The sequence below is a fragment of the Cyanidioschyzon merolae genome, chromosome 6 (assembly GCF_000091205.1).
Source record: "Cyanidioschyzon merolae strain 10D DNA, chromosome 6, complete genome".
NCBI lineage: Eukaryota > Rhodophyta > Bangiophyceae > Cyanidiales > Cyanidiaceae > Cyanidioschyzon > Cyanidioschyzon merolae.
In genome coordinates, this window is record NC_010132.1 from 250,094 (window position 1) to 268,233 (window position 18,140).

Sequence of the window (18,140 nt, forward strand, 5' to 3'; positions counted from 1 at the left end):
CAGTCCAAACCATGTTGTACACGACAATCATCGCTCCGCATTGACGGAGCTTGAAGTTAGGCGGAAAACGTGTTCAATATATGAAACAAATGCTCGAAAACGGCCTGATTCGGGACAGACTATGTTCCGAAACGCTCCGAAAATGCATTGATGATGACCTGATATTCGCCGCTGTGGACCAGTACAAGAGAGCGCCATCGCTATGCTCCGGGGTCGCGTGTCTGCGCAAGGCATCTCATCGGGGACCTCCACGGTGACACTCGTTCGATCGATGCTTCGGGTGCAGCAATCGGATCACTTGGTGATCATTCGTGGTATCAGAAGCGATGTTGTGGAGACGCTTTCGAGCTTCGCGTCCACAGCGACTCAAGTCCGGACCAGTGAACGTGGAACGATAACGCGTTCGGCACGCGTCCACGGAAACGCGGCCCCCGAGGACATTGGTCTCTGGCGAACGCTGCACGGGTCTGTTCGAGCACACCGTTCTGATGCCGCTGACGCCGATGAACCGCCCGTTGCGGAAAGACGCAAGGCCCCCGGCAGCGATCTAATCGGTACGGATGCATCTGTGTCCAGCGCTAAGGTGTTGTCTGAGAGGCTTTGCCACGAACTGTACACGATTCGCTGTTACTGAACAGTGCGCGCCTTGGCTCGCCACGTCTATGCTGCCCGTTCCGCTGGAAACCCAGTTGCGTCAAAAAGCTTTCAATGTGGGGATGTCCAAGGAAACGCTCGGTATCGCGGCTGCCTAGGACGAACATCTGGAAAGACTTTCGAACCAGGGCTGATGTATCTGAGTTTGCGCAAGTTAGAATCTAATTGCTACGTTTCGTTTCGCATAGACAAGACTCCGTTCTCGGACGTGGACTCGGCGATTTCAAACGTCAGCTACCAAGTAAATATCCTGATTAGGATAGCGCTTTTTCCGCTGTGCCATACACCCGAGTCAGCATAGAACGGAAAAGGTTTTCCGATTCGTACGCACCTACCAAAGTTTAGGTTGTATCCGCGCTCATCAACACCAGAATTTGCGGGCTTTTTCTGCGACAGCTTCCTTTGCCGCTCGCTTATCTCCAGTTTAAAGCAAGGTAGTCTTATCTGTCGCCTAAGGCTCCAGTGTCAGCAGTCGGAGGATATACCGATGCCGCCAATAACGCCTAGCTTTCGTTGCTTCCCGCAGTTGTGAACGCGTTGCATGTGTAGACGGTAGCTGCGATCTAGACACTTTGCTCGCCGCTATCCTATTCGCCTTTCGGGGAAACCTCGGTGCGCTCCGCAAAGCGATTACACGTGCCTGTGGTCGGTGTTGCTCACGAGTCCACAGCATGTTCTCCATCGAGCGCCGTACCATGGTGCATCGACGCTTGCTTCATTACTCGGTCCGTGCGCTTGACTGGTGAAGAAGGCTCTCTGCGGTGCTTGCCTCCTCGACAGCGTCCAGCGCGGTACCCGGACGGTCGTGGACTTGTTCTTGGCGATACCTCCCGCGCGTACGCGTTCCAGTGCATGGAAAAGGGCACGCGTTTCCGTCCAATGGATAGCCTGTTGCACGCAATATGAACCCTGCTGAAACCATTACCCAAAGACAAGTCCAGGTAATAGAACGAATCGGGGGAAATTGTCGCGTGTACGCTCCTGTAGTGCGAAGCGGTTGCGTATTGCCCGCTGTAAACGAATCGCTGTGGTGACGGAGGCTCAAGACCCTTTACCACACAAATCATTGAACGTGGAGTCTCTGGGAGCATATTCCATGAGTGGTAGCATGCTGCTGACGAATGCAGTTTTGTCGACGCCCGCAACGAAGGCAGAAATCGTCATTCGAACGTGATCGATTATTCGAAAGGACAAGGTCAGCGAACTTTCGGCATGAGCTCATGAACAAGCTTTCAAAGGACGACCTCGTCAAGTATTCTGCCTCGTTTTTCCAGCGGTGCCAAAATGACGCCCGACGAGTTGCCTTGAAATCCAGAGATCGAAAACTTGAAGAACGCATGCTTGCATTGTTCTACTCGATGGCGAACGCGAAAAATGGATGCAGGAACGTATGCATCGGATCGTGATAGAGAATACTTTACGAATTCTTGTTCGAAGGCGTCGCGAATGATCTTGCTTCCGGTTAGGTATAGGTTTTGAACGACCAAGCGCCCAACGACGCACTTGGCGAATACGACCAAAGTCCGAAAACTACGTATGAATCGAAAGGTCCATTTTGCTGCACTTTGAATCTAGAAGCTGTTCCCATGAGAAACCACTCGATATGCAGGGATCGAGCGAGCATCTCAACGTTCCATGGTACTCCAACAGATCCAAGCACGCTTGAGCCCAGCGGCCATAAGCAGCACCAGACCGAGAGCAGTGTGCTCTGCCCGCGCAACGATCCAAAAATGTACAGTTTACAGAACCCTGTCTCGGAAATGCGTCCATCAAGCGAACCTCACGACATTCAACACCTGTGCAACCGCCAACGTTCGCTCGTCCATGAAATATACACGTATCATTCGTTCGACTCGGATGTAGTTTGCATCACTTGGGAGCCGCTGTCTGGTTGGCGCTACCGTCCGATTGTCTGCGCCAACGAGGACTAACCTGGTCGTTCGATTACTCACTCGGAGTTGGGCATGGACCGCTTCAGGTGGCTGCGCAAAATGGTCAAATGCTCTTCTTTGATTTTCTCCGGCGCCAGATGGGAACGCCACTCACGCGCTAACAACGAGCGTAGAATCAGGAGCTCATCCACGAAATCGCTCGGCATGAAACCGACGCTCTTTTCGGTGCGTGCACCGACACCTTCGCGTTCGACGACTCGATCATGGTTTTCGACAAAGAATTTCTGGCCTTCGCAGCGGACGTTGCCAAGACGCAAAAGAGAACGGATAAAGTCGTCGCCGTCCCCAATTTCCTCTTCCCAACGCGGCCACTTGCTCAACCATTCATGTTCAGCATGACGTCCTTCGAAACGTAGACGATTCAGGAAACGCACAGTCGCTCTTCTCGTCAAGAGCGCCTTCACGTAGCGATAGTTGTGGTACCGGAGCGGGGACTCATCCGTCGTAAAATCGTCATGGTCTAGAATACGCTGGGCCTGATGCGCCTGACCACTCTGTTCATGTACCAGTTCGGAGAGTATTTCACTGTTTTCAACGCTCACCAACCCGAGATCCCGACGCAACTCTTCCGCAATGGACTCGCGGGCCGCCATGATACGCTGCGCGTAGCGAAACGGTTCCAGAGTAAAAGTGAACTCGCGTCGAATACGCGTCCCGACAACCATCGTGTGCATCTCCGAGGGCGCCGACATCATCCCACTCAGGTACTCAACAGTGTTCCGAAGAAAATGGTATGCTTGCTCGTGACGTCGAGAACCAATGGAGGCTCCACCGAACCACTTCCCATAGTCGTCAAAATCCAGCAGCCAACGCCGCGCTGGCTCGTCCCGAAACTCCGTGAGATAGTAGATGATCGTTCGCACTGCTCGGTCTGTGGCAAAGTCTCGGATCAGGTTTGCGTCAGTATCGTGCGCTGGCGTACTGGCACAGATAGATCGAACACGCTGCCCGGAGGTACGCGCGCCACCAAACGAAACGCTGGCGTTCTTGTGCTCCTCCAGCGTTCCCTGGTCTACCGCGTAGCCCTGCTCTTGCCGCCCGTTTCCTTCGTTGGTGGATTCACGTGCTCCCTCTGAGTCCGAGCCCTCACCAAGCACACACTTTAGTGAATGGATCTGCTCCGCGCACGGCTGCCGTCCAAGTCGTGTTCCGGTTCGTCCAGCTGGGATAGGTCTCCAGTGACGCCGTCGCCCAGTGCTGGGGCAGCGCACAGCGCCCGTTGACGTTGCCACCCACGCGCACCGCGAGAAAGCGCCCCGAGAAAACCGCAATGGAGATGCGCTAAACTGAACAATATCCGTCATGACTTTGAACTAAAAAACAATGAGAAAGCGTTGATCGTAGAAAACACACAGACGCGAAACCTCCGCTCCAGCGAAATAACTGTCGCGAATATATACCCAAAATCCTGGTACGTTTATCTGCTGGCGCTGGTGCTGCTGGTGCTTGTGCTGCCAACGGATTTTGGCGCTGCTGAATGCACGCGCGCCAAGGCGCCTCGCCCACGCGCAGATCTGAACGCTGCGGTTGAAATGCCCGGCGCAGCAGCAGCGCAGATTCGAGCATTGCGCGGGAAAGCTGCAGAGCGCGCGCGCGCGCGCAAGCATCGTACGGTGCACCCGTATACAGCGACGCAATGGACAGCGTTGTTGAATCCAGGTGCGTACATGATATCGTTTGGGTTTCATCCTATTATCGTGAACGAGAGGTTTGAAGGCCTCCTTGTGGGAGCTTCCTGTTTCCGGTTTCATATCTGCTGCTGTCATTCCGCCAGTCTCTGCTTTACTACTAGTTCCGTTATCAGCTGTTGAAAAAACGCGGTTACCGCAGCATCATATCGTCCTGATTTTGCTACTTCCGGTTGTTGTTTATGCATCTCATGCCGAGACGGTAGTTAGGATCTAGATTCGGTTGCAGTTCGCGTCCTGTATGAGAACAGCCTCGGTGGAATCAATGCAGCGGCGATTCTTGACAGTGGTTAAATGTTCCTGGGTAGGCGGCGCACATCCTCCATCGAGCGCTGCAGTCCAGCGCCCGAACGCGTGCTTCATCGCTCGGGTTGCGTCCTGGACGGGAATGGAAGGCCCGGGTCGATGCCCTCCTATGATTCCGCGTATGGTGCCGTACGCTCTGGGTAGGGACTTCATTTTCAGGGTGCCCTCGGCGAGTAATTTTTCAGCTGCACTCGCAAGCACATAATATCCCATCCGATGCGAAATTTTTTGAAGGCGATGTTGTTTATGATGAAACCTGAACCCCAAATGAAAATCTAGCCTGGAGATCAGATCGAGAAACGTCGTTTCGTCGACGCTTCATTACTGTCGAGTGGTCTTGCACGCTCCATTGAGCGCGATCACAGCAAGAAAAACGTCCGAGTCCGATTCCTTTCGCCATCCTCAAACGAGAGACCGGAGCCTCTGAAAGCATATGCTGTGAGAGGCATCAAGCCGCTGCGGGTGCCGTTTCTTAGATACACCACGAAGAGAGGAGAATATATCTTTCGGACGGAATCGATGATTTGACGTGACATGGTCTGTGAATTGCGGCATGGGCGTGTGAGCAAGTCGCAAACGGACGACGTCAAGAGCTTGTCGTCAACGATCCAGCGACGCGAGTTGCGAGGCGCACTATTCACCTCGATATAGAGAGATCGAAAACTTGAAGTATGCATGATTCGGGCATTCTTCACCAAAGAATAGGAGACAAGTGGATGTTTTTACCTATGAACTCCATCCCATTGTATATAACTTTAGAATGCTTGTTCAAGGCCGTCACGACTCATGCTGATTCTGGTGATGGAGCGAATTCGAGATGCGCAGAGTCAGTGCAGCTATTCCCAAAAAAGACCGGGAGCCTTGGAGTATCGACGAGTGAATCCATACATCCATATTTCTGCACTACAAATATCGAAGTCGTACACCTAAAACGCACGCGAAAATCGACAGGCAGGAACAGAGCGAGCAGGCTAGTTTTCCATCGTAATCTGACACGAATGTCGCGGTCATGACCTGCACGTCAATGCGACCAACGAACCTCCGTTTTTTTTTTCGTAGAAAACGGGCGTTCATCATCGTAGATCCGCCTGGATGATTCGCATCACGTCCACTACGGGAAGCGTGTTATGCGGATGCACGGAGCGGTCCCCGACGCATGTGCCCGTGCCCTAGCGTTGATCCTCATGCAATGCGACAACTCCAGATGGAGGGGTTTGCAAGTCACGCCACACAGCGGTGATGCACACCGCTGATCCTCTGTAACCGGGAAACTCCGGGACGGCAACCCGCGTGATGTACTCGCTCGAGGTCTAGAGCAAAGAATCGCGGTACACTGGCACCGCCGGTAGGTACGTGCGCCAGCGCGCCTTCTTTTCGTTCCATAATCCAGCGTTCCAGGGTTTCGAATCGGAAACGCGCTGCGAAGAACGTGCTTCTCTAGCGCGAATCTGCGGCAACCGCCTCGGAAAGCATCGGCGCTCGTACCGTTTTCTTGTCAGCGCCGAAGACACATGTGACGAGTGCTCCAGTTTTTGCCTGCTCTGAACTCAGTACACCTGTCCGGAAACTTTCCAAAACGGCTGCGTGACTGCTGTCGTCGTTCAGAGAAGCGACCACCAAGCCGGTCCACGCGCTTCTGCGTCGTATCGAGTCCAAAGCAGACGTCGGGCTGGGATATGGCTAGCTCAAACCAGCAACACTCCTGGTGCCAGAAGCACGGTAAGTACTCGCTCCAGTGGACAGCCACGAATGCGAACGGTGTTCGTCGAGCGCCCGATCTCCATGTGCAGATGCGACCACAGGCCTGCAGCACGTGCGACCAGCCAAGCGCTGAGTCCTCATATGTCGCTATTTGACGCATGCACCCATTTATACCGTTTTGAACATGATTGTCCACCCTTCACAATCGAAACACGACAACCGGCGCTCGCTGCCGATGACGCTTCGATGGCGCCCGGCTGGCACCGCGGCTGGTACGCGCCTACCGGTACCAGCATCGTCTACCGTTATAGCTGCGCTTGCCGTTCTGTGTGGTGGCTTTCCACTGAGCAGCCAAAGCGGTGGTAGGGCACTAGCCACCTGGCTGCTAACGTGCGTCGTTCGAAGCGACGCGAAGCGCTTGGTCTTCAATTTGCTTCTATGAAACGGGTTCAGGCTCTCGTCGAGCTTGGTGCACGGCTTGCAGAACTCTCAGGGACGCTGGAGCAGACCCTAAGCGATGTCGAGTCACGCTATGGCAAGCTGCGCACGCTCTCTGACCTCTATAGTTCGGGCTTCCTCCTCTACGGCTTTGCACTGTGGTGGTCGATCTTCCTTGCGAGCTTCCTAGTGTACTCGGTGGTGCCCGTATCGCGAACGTTTCGCACTTGCTTGTCGTTCAGTCAAAAGGTAGAGTGGATATCACGTGTTGTATCGAACGTGAACGCCGTCATCATGGTCGTCGTGTCTTCGGGACTGCTGCAACAAACGTTCTGGTCTTTGATCCAGGGGAAGGTGCTTGGGCGTGCCTTACCCCATGAGGCGTCTTTCTACATATCGCAGGCGCTGTTGTTATCTTATTTCTGCTATGATGCTGTGCTGATTCTCTTGTTCATGCGGTCTATCTCTTCACCATGCTCATCACTCGCGCATCACTTATTTTCCGCCTTATCGATCATGTTCTGTTTCTATATTGGGGAAAAACAACCACTAGCGCTCATCTGGGCCACTGGAATCGCCCTCACAGAAGTATCGACACCACTTGTGAATGCTCGCTGGTTTCTCAGTTTCCGTTACCGCGAGCGCTGGCAGTACAAAGTCATTGGCCTCGGGATGTTGGTTGCTTTTGTTCTGGGCCGCGTAATTTACATTCCCGTCCTCGTCGCTGGTATCGTGCTCGCTGCACCGATGTACCTGAATCCGGGAGAAGCGCTGTGCGCTTTCTGGCTAGGGCTAGTTGGCAGTGCGAGCTCCGTAACAATTTGGATATTGAATGTATACTGGACGATGCTTATGCTGCGGGGAGCACGGAAACTCTTCAAAAGCCAGGCGCGGAATTCGATGACAGACCAAGCAGCGATGTATTCGGCGATACGTGGGCGTCCGCCCGCTCTCGGGGACAACGAAAATACGCATCTGAAAACTGTTTGACACAGAACGAACGATACCGGGTAGTTCATGCTGCCGAGCCGCGGCATTAGCGGCACAGGATGCGCTGTTTCGCGAAATGAAGCAAGTTTTTCCGTTCTCTACGACTTGCTTCCGCACCGTCCACAGCTCGCGACGGGTTTGCTGTGCGGCACGGTGCTTCTAAGCGGCAACCGGTTCGGGGCACAGGTCGAGTTCGCGCGTCAGCACTGAGTGTCGTCTCCGAGCAGGGTCGCGTGTTGCCTCCGCGTCCTGGTGCGTATCTTGACCGCATCGGATTCGACTTGCTCCAGATGACTGTAAAAATCGAACAGACGTAATCTTCATTGGAAAATAAGCGGTAATACAAGTCACCAGGGATCCATCTGCTGTCATTTCCTGCGGACCGTTGCTGAGCAATGCCCCCAGCGCCATGCAACGTACTCATTTTGCTGATCCACACACCATAACCAGACATCATCCCTTATGATGGTCGGATCAATGAACCTGCTATTTCCGTGGAACGGCAACATGCGGTACGCGTGTTCTTCGGCGATACCTGGAGACGCGACACGCGTTCGCTGCTGGCAGCGTCGACATGCGGACCCAGCAAACGGGAACACTAGTGCTGAGCACTTTACGCTGATGCACGCTCCACATAGCTCGAAGCAAAACCCAGTACCTGCACGTCACCTGTAATTTTTCTTGTTTTTATAAAGTGGATTCTTCGACCATTTTCCGATGCTCGGGGATCGATGGTCCCGACGGTGCTCCTGATCCTGCATTCGCGTTCGATGTTGGTGTCGCTGTCGTCGCTCGAGAGACTGCCCGCGAGTCTGCCTTACGGAACTGACACAACACCGGATAAAGCCGCTGAAATGCTTCGTTGAGATCATCGCGTGACTTGGCCCCAGTGATGACGACCTTGCCACTGACAAATATCAAAAGAGCTAATCTCGGTTCCAGCATGCGATAAACAAGTCCGGGGAACAGCTCGGGTTCATAGTGGGCATAGTTGCTATGGGCGTGTGCGAGCGCCTCCAGTCGGATCGGGAAACGCACGTCCGCGCTCGCTACGAGGTTGTGCAGCTCAAAATCAGCAAGCTTGACATCTGCATACCCCAGCTTGCGAACGATCTTCGCATATTTGCGCGCTGCGAGACGAGCATCTTCCTCGGAACGTGCACCCGTGATAACCACCTTACCGCTACTGAAAATCAGCGCAGTGGTACGAGGGTCTCGTATTCGCATAATCACGGCCGCAAAGCGCTGCGGGTTGTACTCGGCGTTCCGCGCACGCATCGCGATATGACGCAGGTCCAGAGGACACAACAGGTTCACAGATGCGACCACGTTCTGCAGCCGTACTTCAACGTCCGCTACTACTACTGGCCGCCGGAGTCGCTCCGGTGTCGTCGTTGAGACACTGTTTTCTACGGAGCTTTCGCCAGCTTTGCTCTCTTCCGGCCGTTCGGGTGTCGAAGAGTCCGTCATGGCAGCCTCTTGTGACTCGACGCACGACTGAGGCACAGGAATCTGCAGGGCAAGCTGCGAAAAGCGTCGACGCGATGCAGTAGGTGCCAATAAGCGTTACACCGTCGCGGTCGAGATGGCGTGCGCGGTTTCGCCCGGTCGGCTAGCGCGCGCTCCGGAACACCTACCAGGCTCGATACTGCTGCAGCCGGTGCTGTTGTCCTCTACAGAACGTATCGCCGGTCACAGTCCCGGAGTTCCTGGAGCCTTCTGCGCGGTCCAGCGCTCACCGTGCGGGTTACCAGCACCGGGGCACCGCCACAGCCCCAGGGCGTGTCAGGTTTCGTCGGCGTTGCCAAGGCGCCGCCGCACAGCCGCATCCGCGGCACGGGGCGCAGTGCGTCGACCATTCTGTGGAGAGTTCAGCGCACTGCATGCTGTAGTACCGGGAAAAAGACGCATTTTTGTTTCCGAGTGTTCTTCTAACAGGCATTGGATTGAAGGAATTTATTTGTTAAAAAGGAGTTTGGTGGGCGAATAGGGTGTATGTTCTCGCATCTGAATGAGGAAGGAGCGGAAATGGACGTACAACTTCGTCATACTACAGTCACCAGGTGGATGCGCCATGCTTCTCGAAGCCCATACTCAGAGCGTCGTGCACCCGACATGGAACGTTCCGAAAGCTATATACACGCTTATCTTTACGAAATCTATTCCAGTCCAAATGCTCGCACCGTAATGCCACCAAAGATGCAATTCCATGTAAACTTTCGGTAACGTTTCCTCGAGCGGAGATGAAGAGACGCGGATGGATCAAGAAACAGGCACGCCTCAACAGGAGACCGCACCATTTCGAACAATACACAACAGATTCTGTATAGAAATGCGAATACTTTTCGTGGAAGCGACGGGCGTTCATCTCGCATGATGACAAATTCATCGATGACCAATGCGAGACTTGTATAGACGTTGCCGTAGAGGGGCAAGCCGCTGTTTGTGAAGAAGAGTCAAGCGAGCATTCCGACAACGTCAGTTCTCGCGACGATTCAATACTGTATTCGCCCATGAATCGCAACACAGAGAGCAGCGCTCAGCACCTGATCCTCCGATGAAACACGCCTCGAGTTCCATCTTTTCGTGTCCTTCTCCTGGGCAATATCTCTCAGTCCATCACTGATGTAGGTCGGGGGGCGGGGGCGCGGTTTGTAGCTGCTCTTCGTGCTAGCACACGCTCGCGGGTTCCATCCGCTTAAAGACGTCGTATAGGATTTCAAACGCCATTTTGATCTACCGGAAGAACAGACGAGTCGTACGTAACCGTGTTACAGAAGTTCTTCGACAAATCACTCTTTGTGTTCACCAGAACCGAATCCATGCATTGATTCTCCGCTCATTGGCAGCTGAGAAGGGAAAGGTGCGCTCCGGTCTGGGAGCGGGCATGCGATGGCTAAGGCGACGAAAAAGCACTTGAGAAACAGTGCGTACATTCAAAGAGAAGACGAGTTTCAGGCACGTCGAGCGATCAGTGCGTCTGAGTGCCAAGAAAGAAAACGTATACAGCGTATCATGAAAAAATCCATGCTACCTAGCCGAGTAAGCGAAAAGGCAAAGATGTCGAAGCCGAAAGAGATGCAACCACACGTCAAAGCAGAGAAATAGCTTCCCTAAAAGATGACGAGTTCCGACGGGAACGGAGCACCTTCCGATCGGAAAGATCATTGTTGGACCGCTGTCAACGCCTCACCAATAAATCATATCCATTGGGAGAATCCTTGAAGGCGTCAGGCACACGACGCCATTAGAGATCGCGTAGCTTCTTACGCGCACAAGTCTGGCCTATTTCGTCTTGTCTTGGTGCACCGCGCCACGCGACGCTTCGGTGGAGTTCCAGACACGGGCGGCAAGCTCTCGGCATTTCTCTGGATTTTTTTCGGATCAGACCTTCGTGCGAGAACACAACTTATGCTCCGGATAGAAGGCGCAACACGGCCTGTTCATAGGATTCCGGATGTACTCGCACGCTTCCCAGAATACCTTGACACATTACCGCGCCACCTCGGCGATCTGAGGATCGACAACGCAGATGCCAGAAAGTACGGAACTACATTCAACATACCAAATTAGGTTCAGTGTCGAGCGCTTCACGAAACACCTCCCATGCGCATTGTATCCTCACGTCACATACGCGATAAAATACGGATGGATGGACGGGATGCTTAGCGGGTCGATGGAGGAAAATGACGAGCGATTGGCGGCAAGAGATCGAGGTGGCAGCGAGTTCGGAACTGATGTGCCAGCGATAGGGAGTATCGCTTCAGGTAATCCAAGCTCGTCGTGTTGCCGTCAGCCTCGGGTCGGCGGATTTCGTACCGAAAAGGATCGTTGAGACGCAACGCCTACCTTGCTTGCATCTACGGTTCCATGTTTCGCTGAGCAGATCTTCCCAGAGCAGACCAGAGCAGATTCCATCAGACCGTCGCCTCGAATCCAAGCGCCGTAGCCTCCGAAATCGCCAAGTGGATGTGCTCCCAGCACCTCAGATGGAAGCCCAGTCGATCACCCGAGACGCTTCTGCTCTGTACTGTATCGCATCTTCAGTGAGCTACAGCTGGTCTGTCTGCGCGCAGCTATTCCGCATTCCACTTTAGAGGCTAGGAGCATTGCAGAGCTCGTTCAAGGCTCCTCGTGTACGGAGAAGGAATGGAACGAATTCTACAGTGCCGATGAAGCTCGCTGGAATACAAATCCGCATGTACTTGTGAGATCGAGGCCCAAGTCAAGCGATGCGACTCGGTCTCAGCCAAAGAAGACATATCAAGAGAGAAACATCATGGTGGGCCCGGATCCCCAGGTCTGAGAATATCATGACGGTTGTCGTACCTCTGAATCGAGAGAACGTATCGAGGGATATGCAGGGAATGCAAATGAAGCTACTCAGCTTTTCCCGGGCTCGATTTCACCCAGGAATGGGCATGATGAATGCGAGAAGGCACACGAAAACTGGAAAGACGGCGTCAGGGACCAGACCCCGGTGCTCTGAGCACACTGTCCTGCGGACGAGGATGCTTTGTGTGCTGCATTCAGAGAGAACACGAGCGTCCAAATGGCGTATGTCGACGATCTCTGGCAGAAATACCTGCGGACGCACGGGAATGGCCAACGATTTTCGGCGTACAGGGGCAAGACGCGAGTATTCAGCGACTTGTTTCATGAACAGGAAAAGAAATACGACGGATCGTTCGTCTCGTTGGGTGACGGTACCCTATGGCGCAAGACGTGCTGTGGCGCTCGTGGGCTGCACGCCTGCTCCTCTGACGAGAACGTAGAACGAGTGCAGGAAACGATTCTGTACGACGCCTGTCGATGAGTTACGGCCAAAAGAGAAACGTCACGAGCACGAGTGCCCGTTGAAACAGCCAGAAACGAAGCGCTTGAAACAGAGCACAATGGGCGAGATGGGGTACGGCAGGCTGCCCGAAGTTCGAATGGCAAGGCAATGGAAGGTCAGCGGCCTGCGTTCATGTGCGCATACTGGCAACCATGCGAGCCAGCTCCTTCTGCAACGAGACTTCGCCTCGATCAACATCTGGATATGTCTGGTGCCTCGTGCAAGTTCAGTAGCTTTACGTCGAGCAAAGTTTCCTGGTACTCGTTTCGTACTCGGTGCGTGCATTACGCTGAAACGCAGAAGAATTCCGATGACGTAGAAATACGCAGTCAAAAGGGAGGGAATCTTATTGCAGCTCGGAGCAACGCACTGGTATACTGCGGTTCAGCAATTCAGCGCCGCTGCACTGTGTATCGATACCCGGAAAACCATTCGCATTGCCATTAGGTAGGCGGTACTGGATTCCCGTGATTCTCGATTCGTAAGTATAATCAATGTTATTTGACCGAGTTGTTCTGGGAAACGAGCGACAACAGCTGCGATCATTGCACAGCAGCTGGCAACCTGGTGTCTGTCTCACACACGGTCCGAACGTTGAACGCCTGGACACGTGCCGGTGCGTCACGCTTGCATTTCAACAAGTTCGTGGCGAATAGGCGTTTCCATTTCAACATTGTGGCAGCGACGCTGACCCCTGAACCAGAGGACAACGATAAAATCAGGGCATTGCAAAAAGAAGCGCACGCGGAAACCTGTAGCCACCTCCATAGCAATCCCTGTCGTTCAACGATACGAACGCTGTGTCGAGGACTGCTGGGGGCGCTGCCAAACCACTGGATCTTCTATTGCGAAGTTCGCACACTCTTGACAAAGATAAACCTCACGGAGCCGTCTGCCGCGCACAGACGACATTTGGCGGAGCGAAAACGCGTCTACTGTGGGAGGCTCATCAGTGGCTTTGCGAAAGCAACTAGCTTCGCTTCCCTGCGATACGATGCTGGCACTGTGAAGAGGCAAACCGCTTGAAACGGTAGCACCCGGACACACAGATCGGGCTTGTAGCTGCGGAACAGCAGCGACTCGTTCGCTCTTCGATGCTTTTGATGGATGCGGAATCACAACATCTGAGGAGGTACCGAGTTCGTTGAAGAGATTGAGAGAAAGAGAGAAAACGTAGGAGAGCGCAAGGGAGCGGCGCAGTAGCTCGCGCGCTCTGATTGCCGACCTCGCCCTGGGCACGATTTATGATTCTTGGATACGAAAGCCGCGGTTTCCGTTGCCTCCAAGGCAACAAACAGTTCCCTGTAATACTATAGACCCATGTAATTCAACTGATGCAGCCTCTTCCTGTTTATTTAAGTATCGACGTGGGCACTGGGAGCGCACGAGCTGCGCTCTTCGACGAACTGGGACGCTGTCTAGCTAGGGCAGATGCGCCGTTTCCCACTCATAACCCTAAACCAGACTATTTTGAACAGTCGACTGTTCACATCCTTAAAGCGGTTGCCAGCTCCACACGCCAGGTACTGGAAACACTGAGTCAAAACGCAACGACGAGCGTCAGCACCGCTGGTACCGTACTGACACGCTCTCTGCAGACGCTGGGCGCGTCGGAGAGAGCAGAGCTAGGGCCTGCGGTACCCCAGCCAACAGGCCATGGAAACGAGCAGCGACCTGCCTGGCAACTGTGTGGCGTTGGTGTCGACGCAACCTGCTCTTTGGCGCTTGTCAGTGCTGAGCAAGCAGCATTCTTCAGGAACTGCTATAGCGACGAATGCGCTTCACCGGAGGGTCTGTGGTCATGTGTACCTGGCGGCGTCGCGCTGGACGTGGAACACAATGACGACGATGGCGGAACGTTGCCCCAAGCCGTCTGGGATATTATCGTATGGATGGACCATCGTGCCGAAGCAGAGGCGGCTGAAATGAACGCTGACACTGCCGAATGCACCCAGGATGTGCTTCGCTTCTACGGGGGATCCCTGTCTCCGGAGAGCGAGCCCCCGAAGCTGCTCTGGTTGCTGCGTCATCGACCGGAGCTGTTCCTGCGATGCACTGCCGTCATGGACCTCTCTGACTTTATTGTATTTGCGCTAACTGGGAACTTGGAGGCACGCGGACTCTGTCCCCTGGCTGCAAAGTGGGCATATCGCACCGATGAAATGCGGTGGGATACGAGCTTCTATCAACGATGGGGACTCGGGGACCTGTTTACGCGCGGATGCTTCGGTCGAGAGATTCGTTTACCGGGGCAGCGAGTCCACGGCATCGGGGATTCGGTTGGACTTTCAAAGATTGCAGCGTTTCTGTTGTTTGGCTCCCCGACATCGGACGTGACATCCCGAGCCTCCAACTGCACGTTAACCGCAAGAGGTGAGCCCGTCGATGGAGGTGCTGCAGCGCAGCTCGTCTGGGACTATCGCGAAGTTGTCGTTGCTGCCGGCATGGTCGATGCACATGCGGGTGCCGTGGGAGCCTACAGTATGCGTATTCCAGCAACAGGAGAACGATCTGACTGGTGGATCCAGCCGACTGGGATGAAGGAGGCACCATCGGGCCTCAGTGCGGGAACAAGGCCGATGTCCGCTGCCTGTACTCCAACGGGTCACGCCTGTACAACTGCAAACACGCAAGCGATGCACGTTCTAGATGAGCACGGCCTCAACATTACCCAGTGCGCAACGGGATCCATTGTAGACGACCGCTCAAACATATCAAATGAAACCGCACCGAGCCTCATGACTATCGATCTGACAGGGGCACGCGTTACTTCAGTGGGTACAGCTGCTGCTGCTGCTGCCGCTGCTGCCATGGTGCCTTTCGACTGGTGTCAACGCATTGCCTTGATTGCTGGCACGTCAACGTGTCACATGGTCTGCTCGCGGGAACCTGTTTTCGTTCGTGGTGTATGGGGTCCGCACCGCACCGCGGTGCTCCCAGACCTGTGGCTCAACGAGGGAGGCCAGAGCGTCACCGGTCGATTACTCGATTATCTGGTCGAGAGTCATGCGCATGCTCTCGGCTTCGGAAACACACCGCTCGCCGTGGTCCACGCTCGACTCTGTCAACTTGGCAAGCACCAGATGAAAAGAGCAGCGGGCATCCATGTGTATCCGGATTTCCATGGGAATCGTTCCTTGCTCGCGGATCCACGCATGAGTGGAGCGATTGTCGGGCTACGTCTGGACACCTTCGCCAACGAGGAGGCTTTTGCTGCGCTTTACCTGGCCACCGTGCAATCCCTGGGCTACGGAACGCGTCAAATCATTGAGCGTCTTAACGAGGCAGGTCACGACATTCGCGTGATCCTGCTCTGTGGTGGCATGCTGAAGAACGAGCTGTTTGTGCAATCACTTGCAGACACGTGTCAGCTGCCGGTAGTATTCGCAGAGCGCCCTTTCGACGTCATGCTCCTGGGTGGCGCTATCTGCGCGCGCTGTGCGCACCTGGAAGGCGATCTTTTGCAGGTAATAGAAGCCATGAACGGCGGGCCTGATCAGCTTTTTTATCGACTGGATCCGGATCCGAAATGGCGGATGTATCACGAAGCGAAATATCGAATTTTTCAGCGAATGCAACAAGAGCAGATAGCGTATCGAGCAGCGATGATGAATGTTTGGACATGAAACGAATGCTGGATGCGGTGCTAGATCTGGAAGCCGCAGTGTGCGTTGCGGTCGCGAAGCGCCCCATGGAGTGCTTCAAACCGCTGTGAACACCGAAATCAATCTGAAGAGCGAAGTAGATACCCGGGAGGGTCGAGTTCTGGAGACGTTGGGCTGGGCTGGGCTGGGCTGGGCCTTGTCCGACCAGGGAACCGGCACACGAATCTTCGGGGTGCCCGTTTGAGCTGGGCAAAGACAAAGCACGGGGGTTTGCTGGAAACAGCTGCAGTGTGCCCCGATAATGAGACCATCAAACCTCCTATATACACCGATGTCAGATTGGTACGGAACAGGTCCAACGACGTGACTCGGGCGTAAACGCGAATATTTGGATCGCTTCCCACGATGATCAAAACTAGCCTTTGCGGTGTTTTTTTGGTGACTGTTGTCCTTTGAACCCTGATCTCGGACTTTAAATATGCTGGTCTGTCCTGGTCCTGCAGCTCCATTGTCCGCAGTCGGAGGATGGCGGTTGCTGTCAGCAGGTCCCTGTGTCGCAGCTCGGGCTGTTGTTGACGCACTGCATGCAATCCAGGAAGTTGTGCTCTACGCCTCGCTTGCCACTTTCATTTTTGTTTTCCATAGAGCGTCTGTGCGACCTTCGCAGCGGCGACGCTGGATTGCTGTCAGGGTTCGCCATAGATCGACCATACCTTCTTCTCCGAAACGTATCCTGTGGCGCGTAAAGGCTTGCTTCATCGATCAGTACATAGCCGTGACTGGTGCGGAATGCTCCGGTGGATTATAACTTTTGTTTCCGCGCTCGATGCCGTCCCGTACGACCACGGGCTTCCTCAGGGTAACACGCTCGGAGACGCCTTTGAATAAAGCACACACACGAGGACGCTGCTCCATTGGATAAAGCGTTTATGGTATGCGATATGGTCGACGATCAAACAATACGGAAAGGACACACGAGCCTCGAGATCAAGTCGACGAATACCGATTTGTCGACGCTTCATTCGTGCTAAAGCGTGATGCATTCTGCAATGAAAGCGACCGCTGCAATGATTCAAATCCGAATACAAGACCCCCTTTCTATTCAATGAGAAACGTCGGGAGACATTTCGGTAGCGTATACCATGATATGCTCGCTGATGCTGTGGAACCTCGATCGTCGAAGTGCCACGAATAGAGGATGATTTGTCTTCTGGACGGTATCCATTACGATCCATTGGTCTCAAAAGTTCGGTGAAGTCTCGGCACGAGCTTGTGGGCAAGTCGCCCTGGGACGAAGTCGAGACGATCCCTTCGTCAGCTCAGCGACGCGAATCGCTGTGCATACGAGCTGCCTCGAAATAGTTAGATCTAGATCTTGAAGATTGCATAACCTGAGCATGCTGAACCCATGGACAGGAGAAGCGTGGAGGCTCGCGCTCCAGCATCGCATGAGGCTATCGGTTATTTTACGAAGCGGTGCTCGAGGTCGTCGCGTATGATCTTGATGCAGGCGACGCCACATATTCCAGCGGCAAGGCGCCGAAGAAACCGCTCCGATCAGATTGCAGAGCATCCTCCAGCAACTCATGAATTAGTAAGCGTTTTTTTACTGCACTTTGCATTTTGAGGCTGTGTAACTGAAATAAAACTTCGAAATAATCGCAAAACAAGTGCAAGACGAGCAATGCAGGGCTCTGCTTGCATCTGAGTTGGGTCCAGCGCTGCATGCTCGGACACGAGGCTTGCGCTGGGTACGCATCGGTAGACGGCGTCGCCTTTATTTGTGACCCAGGCAACACAGAGCTGCTGGGTCGCCATCAAGGGAACGCGAGATCGCCCTATGCGTAACATTGCTTCGGTTCTCTTGAAGTCTGCGGTGTCTCGAGTGGATGACTCTGGGTTTGAGCAGATGCGGCAGCGGCGCCTGCTGGCCGCCTCGATCCGTACCAGACGGATTCGTGGTAACCAG

At 54.1% G+C, this 18,140-nt stretch overlaps 4 protein-coding genes across 4 annotated transcripts, besides 3 other annotated features; 2 read left to right on the forward strand and 2 right to left on the reverse strand.

Moving 5' to 3' along the window:
- Positions 1–1,577: part of a sequence feature (possible transcribed region) that runs on past the window's edge.
- Positions 1,578–2,602: 1,025 nt separating this feature from the next.
- Positions 2,603–3,910, reverse strand: CYME_CMF092C (hypothetical protein; the record flags this gene model as incomplete). Its single annotated transcript, XM_005535698.1, has 1 exon — positions 2,603–3,910. One exon carries the CDS (start codon positions 3,908–3,910, stop codon positions 2,603–2,605), a length of 1,308 nt encoding a protein of 435 aa, XP_005535755.1.
- Positions 3,911–4,255: 345 nt separating this feature from the next.
- Positions 4,256–5,554: a sequence feature (possible transcribed region).
- Positions 5,555–6,739: 1,185 nt separating this feature from the next.
- CYME_CMF094C (hypothetical protein, conserved) lies at positions 6,740–7,729 on the forward strand (the record flags this gene model as incomplete). The annotated part of the gene is made up of 1 exon (XM_005535699.1): positions 6,740–7,729. One exon carries the CDS (start codon positions 6,740–6,742, stop codon positions 7,727–7,729), a length of 990 nt encoding a protein of 329 aa, XP_005535756.1.
- A 687-nt stretch (positions 7,730–8,416) lies between these two features.
- On the reverse strand, positions 8,417–9,199 carry CYME_CMF095C (TATA-box binding protein; the record flags this gene model as incomplete). The annotated part of the gene is made up of 1 exon (XM_005535700.1): positions 8,417–9,199. The coding sequence occupies one exon, from the start codon at positions 9,197–9,199 to the stop codon at positions 8,417–8,419; it is 783 nt and encodes a 260-aa protein (XP_005535757.1).
- Positions 9,200–12,137: 2,938 nt separating this feature from the next.
- Positions 12,138–13,739: a sequence feature (possible transcribed region).
- A 161-nt stretch (positions 13,740–13,900) lies between these two features.
- On the forward strand, positions 13,901–16,192 carry CYME_CMF097C (D-ribulokinase, ribitol kinase; the record flags this gene model as incomplete). The annotated part of the gene is made up of 1 exon (XM_005535701.1): positions 13,901–16,192. One exon carries the CDS (start codon positions 13,901–13,903, stop codon positions 16,190–16,192), a length of 2,292 nt encoding a protein of 763 aa, XP_005535758.1.
- Positions 16,193–18,140: the final 1,948 nt, after the last annotated feature.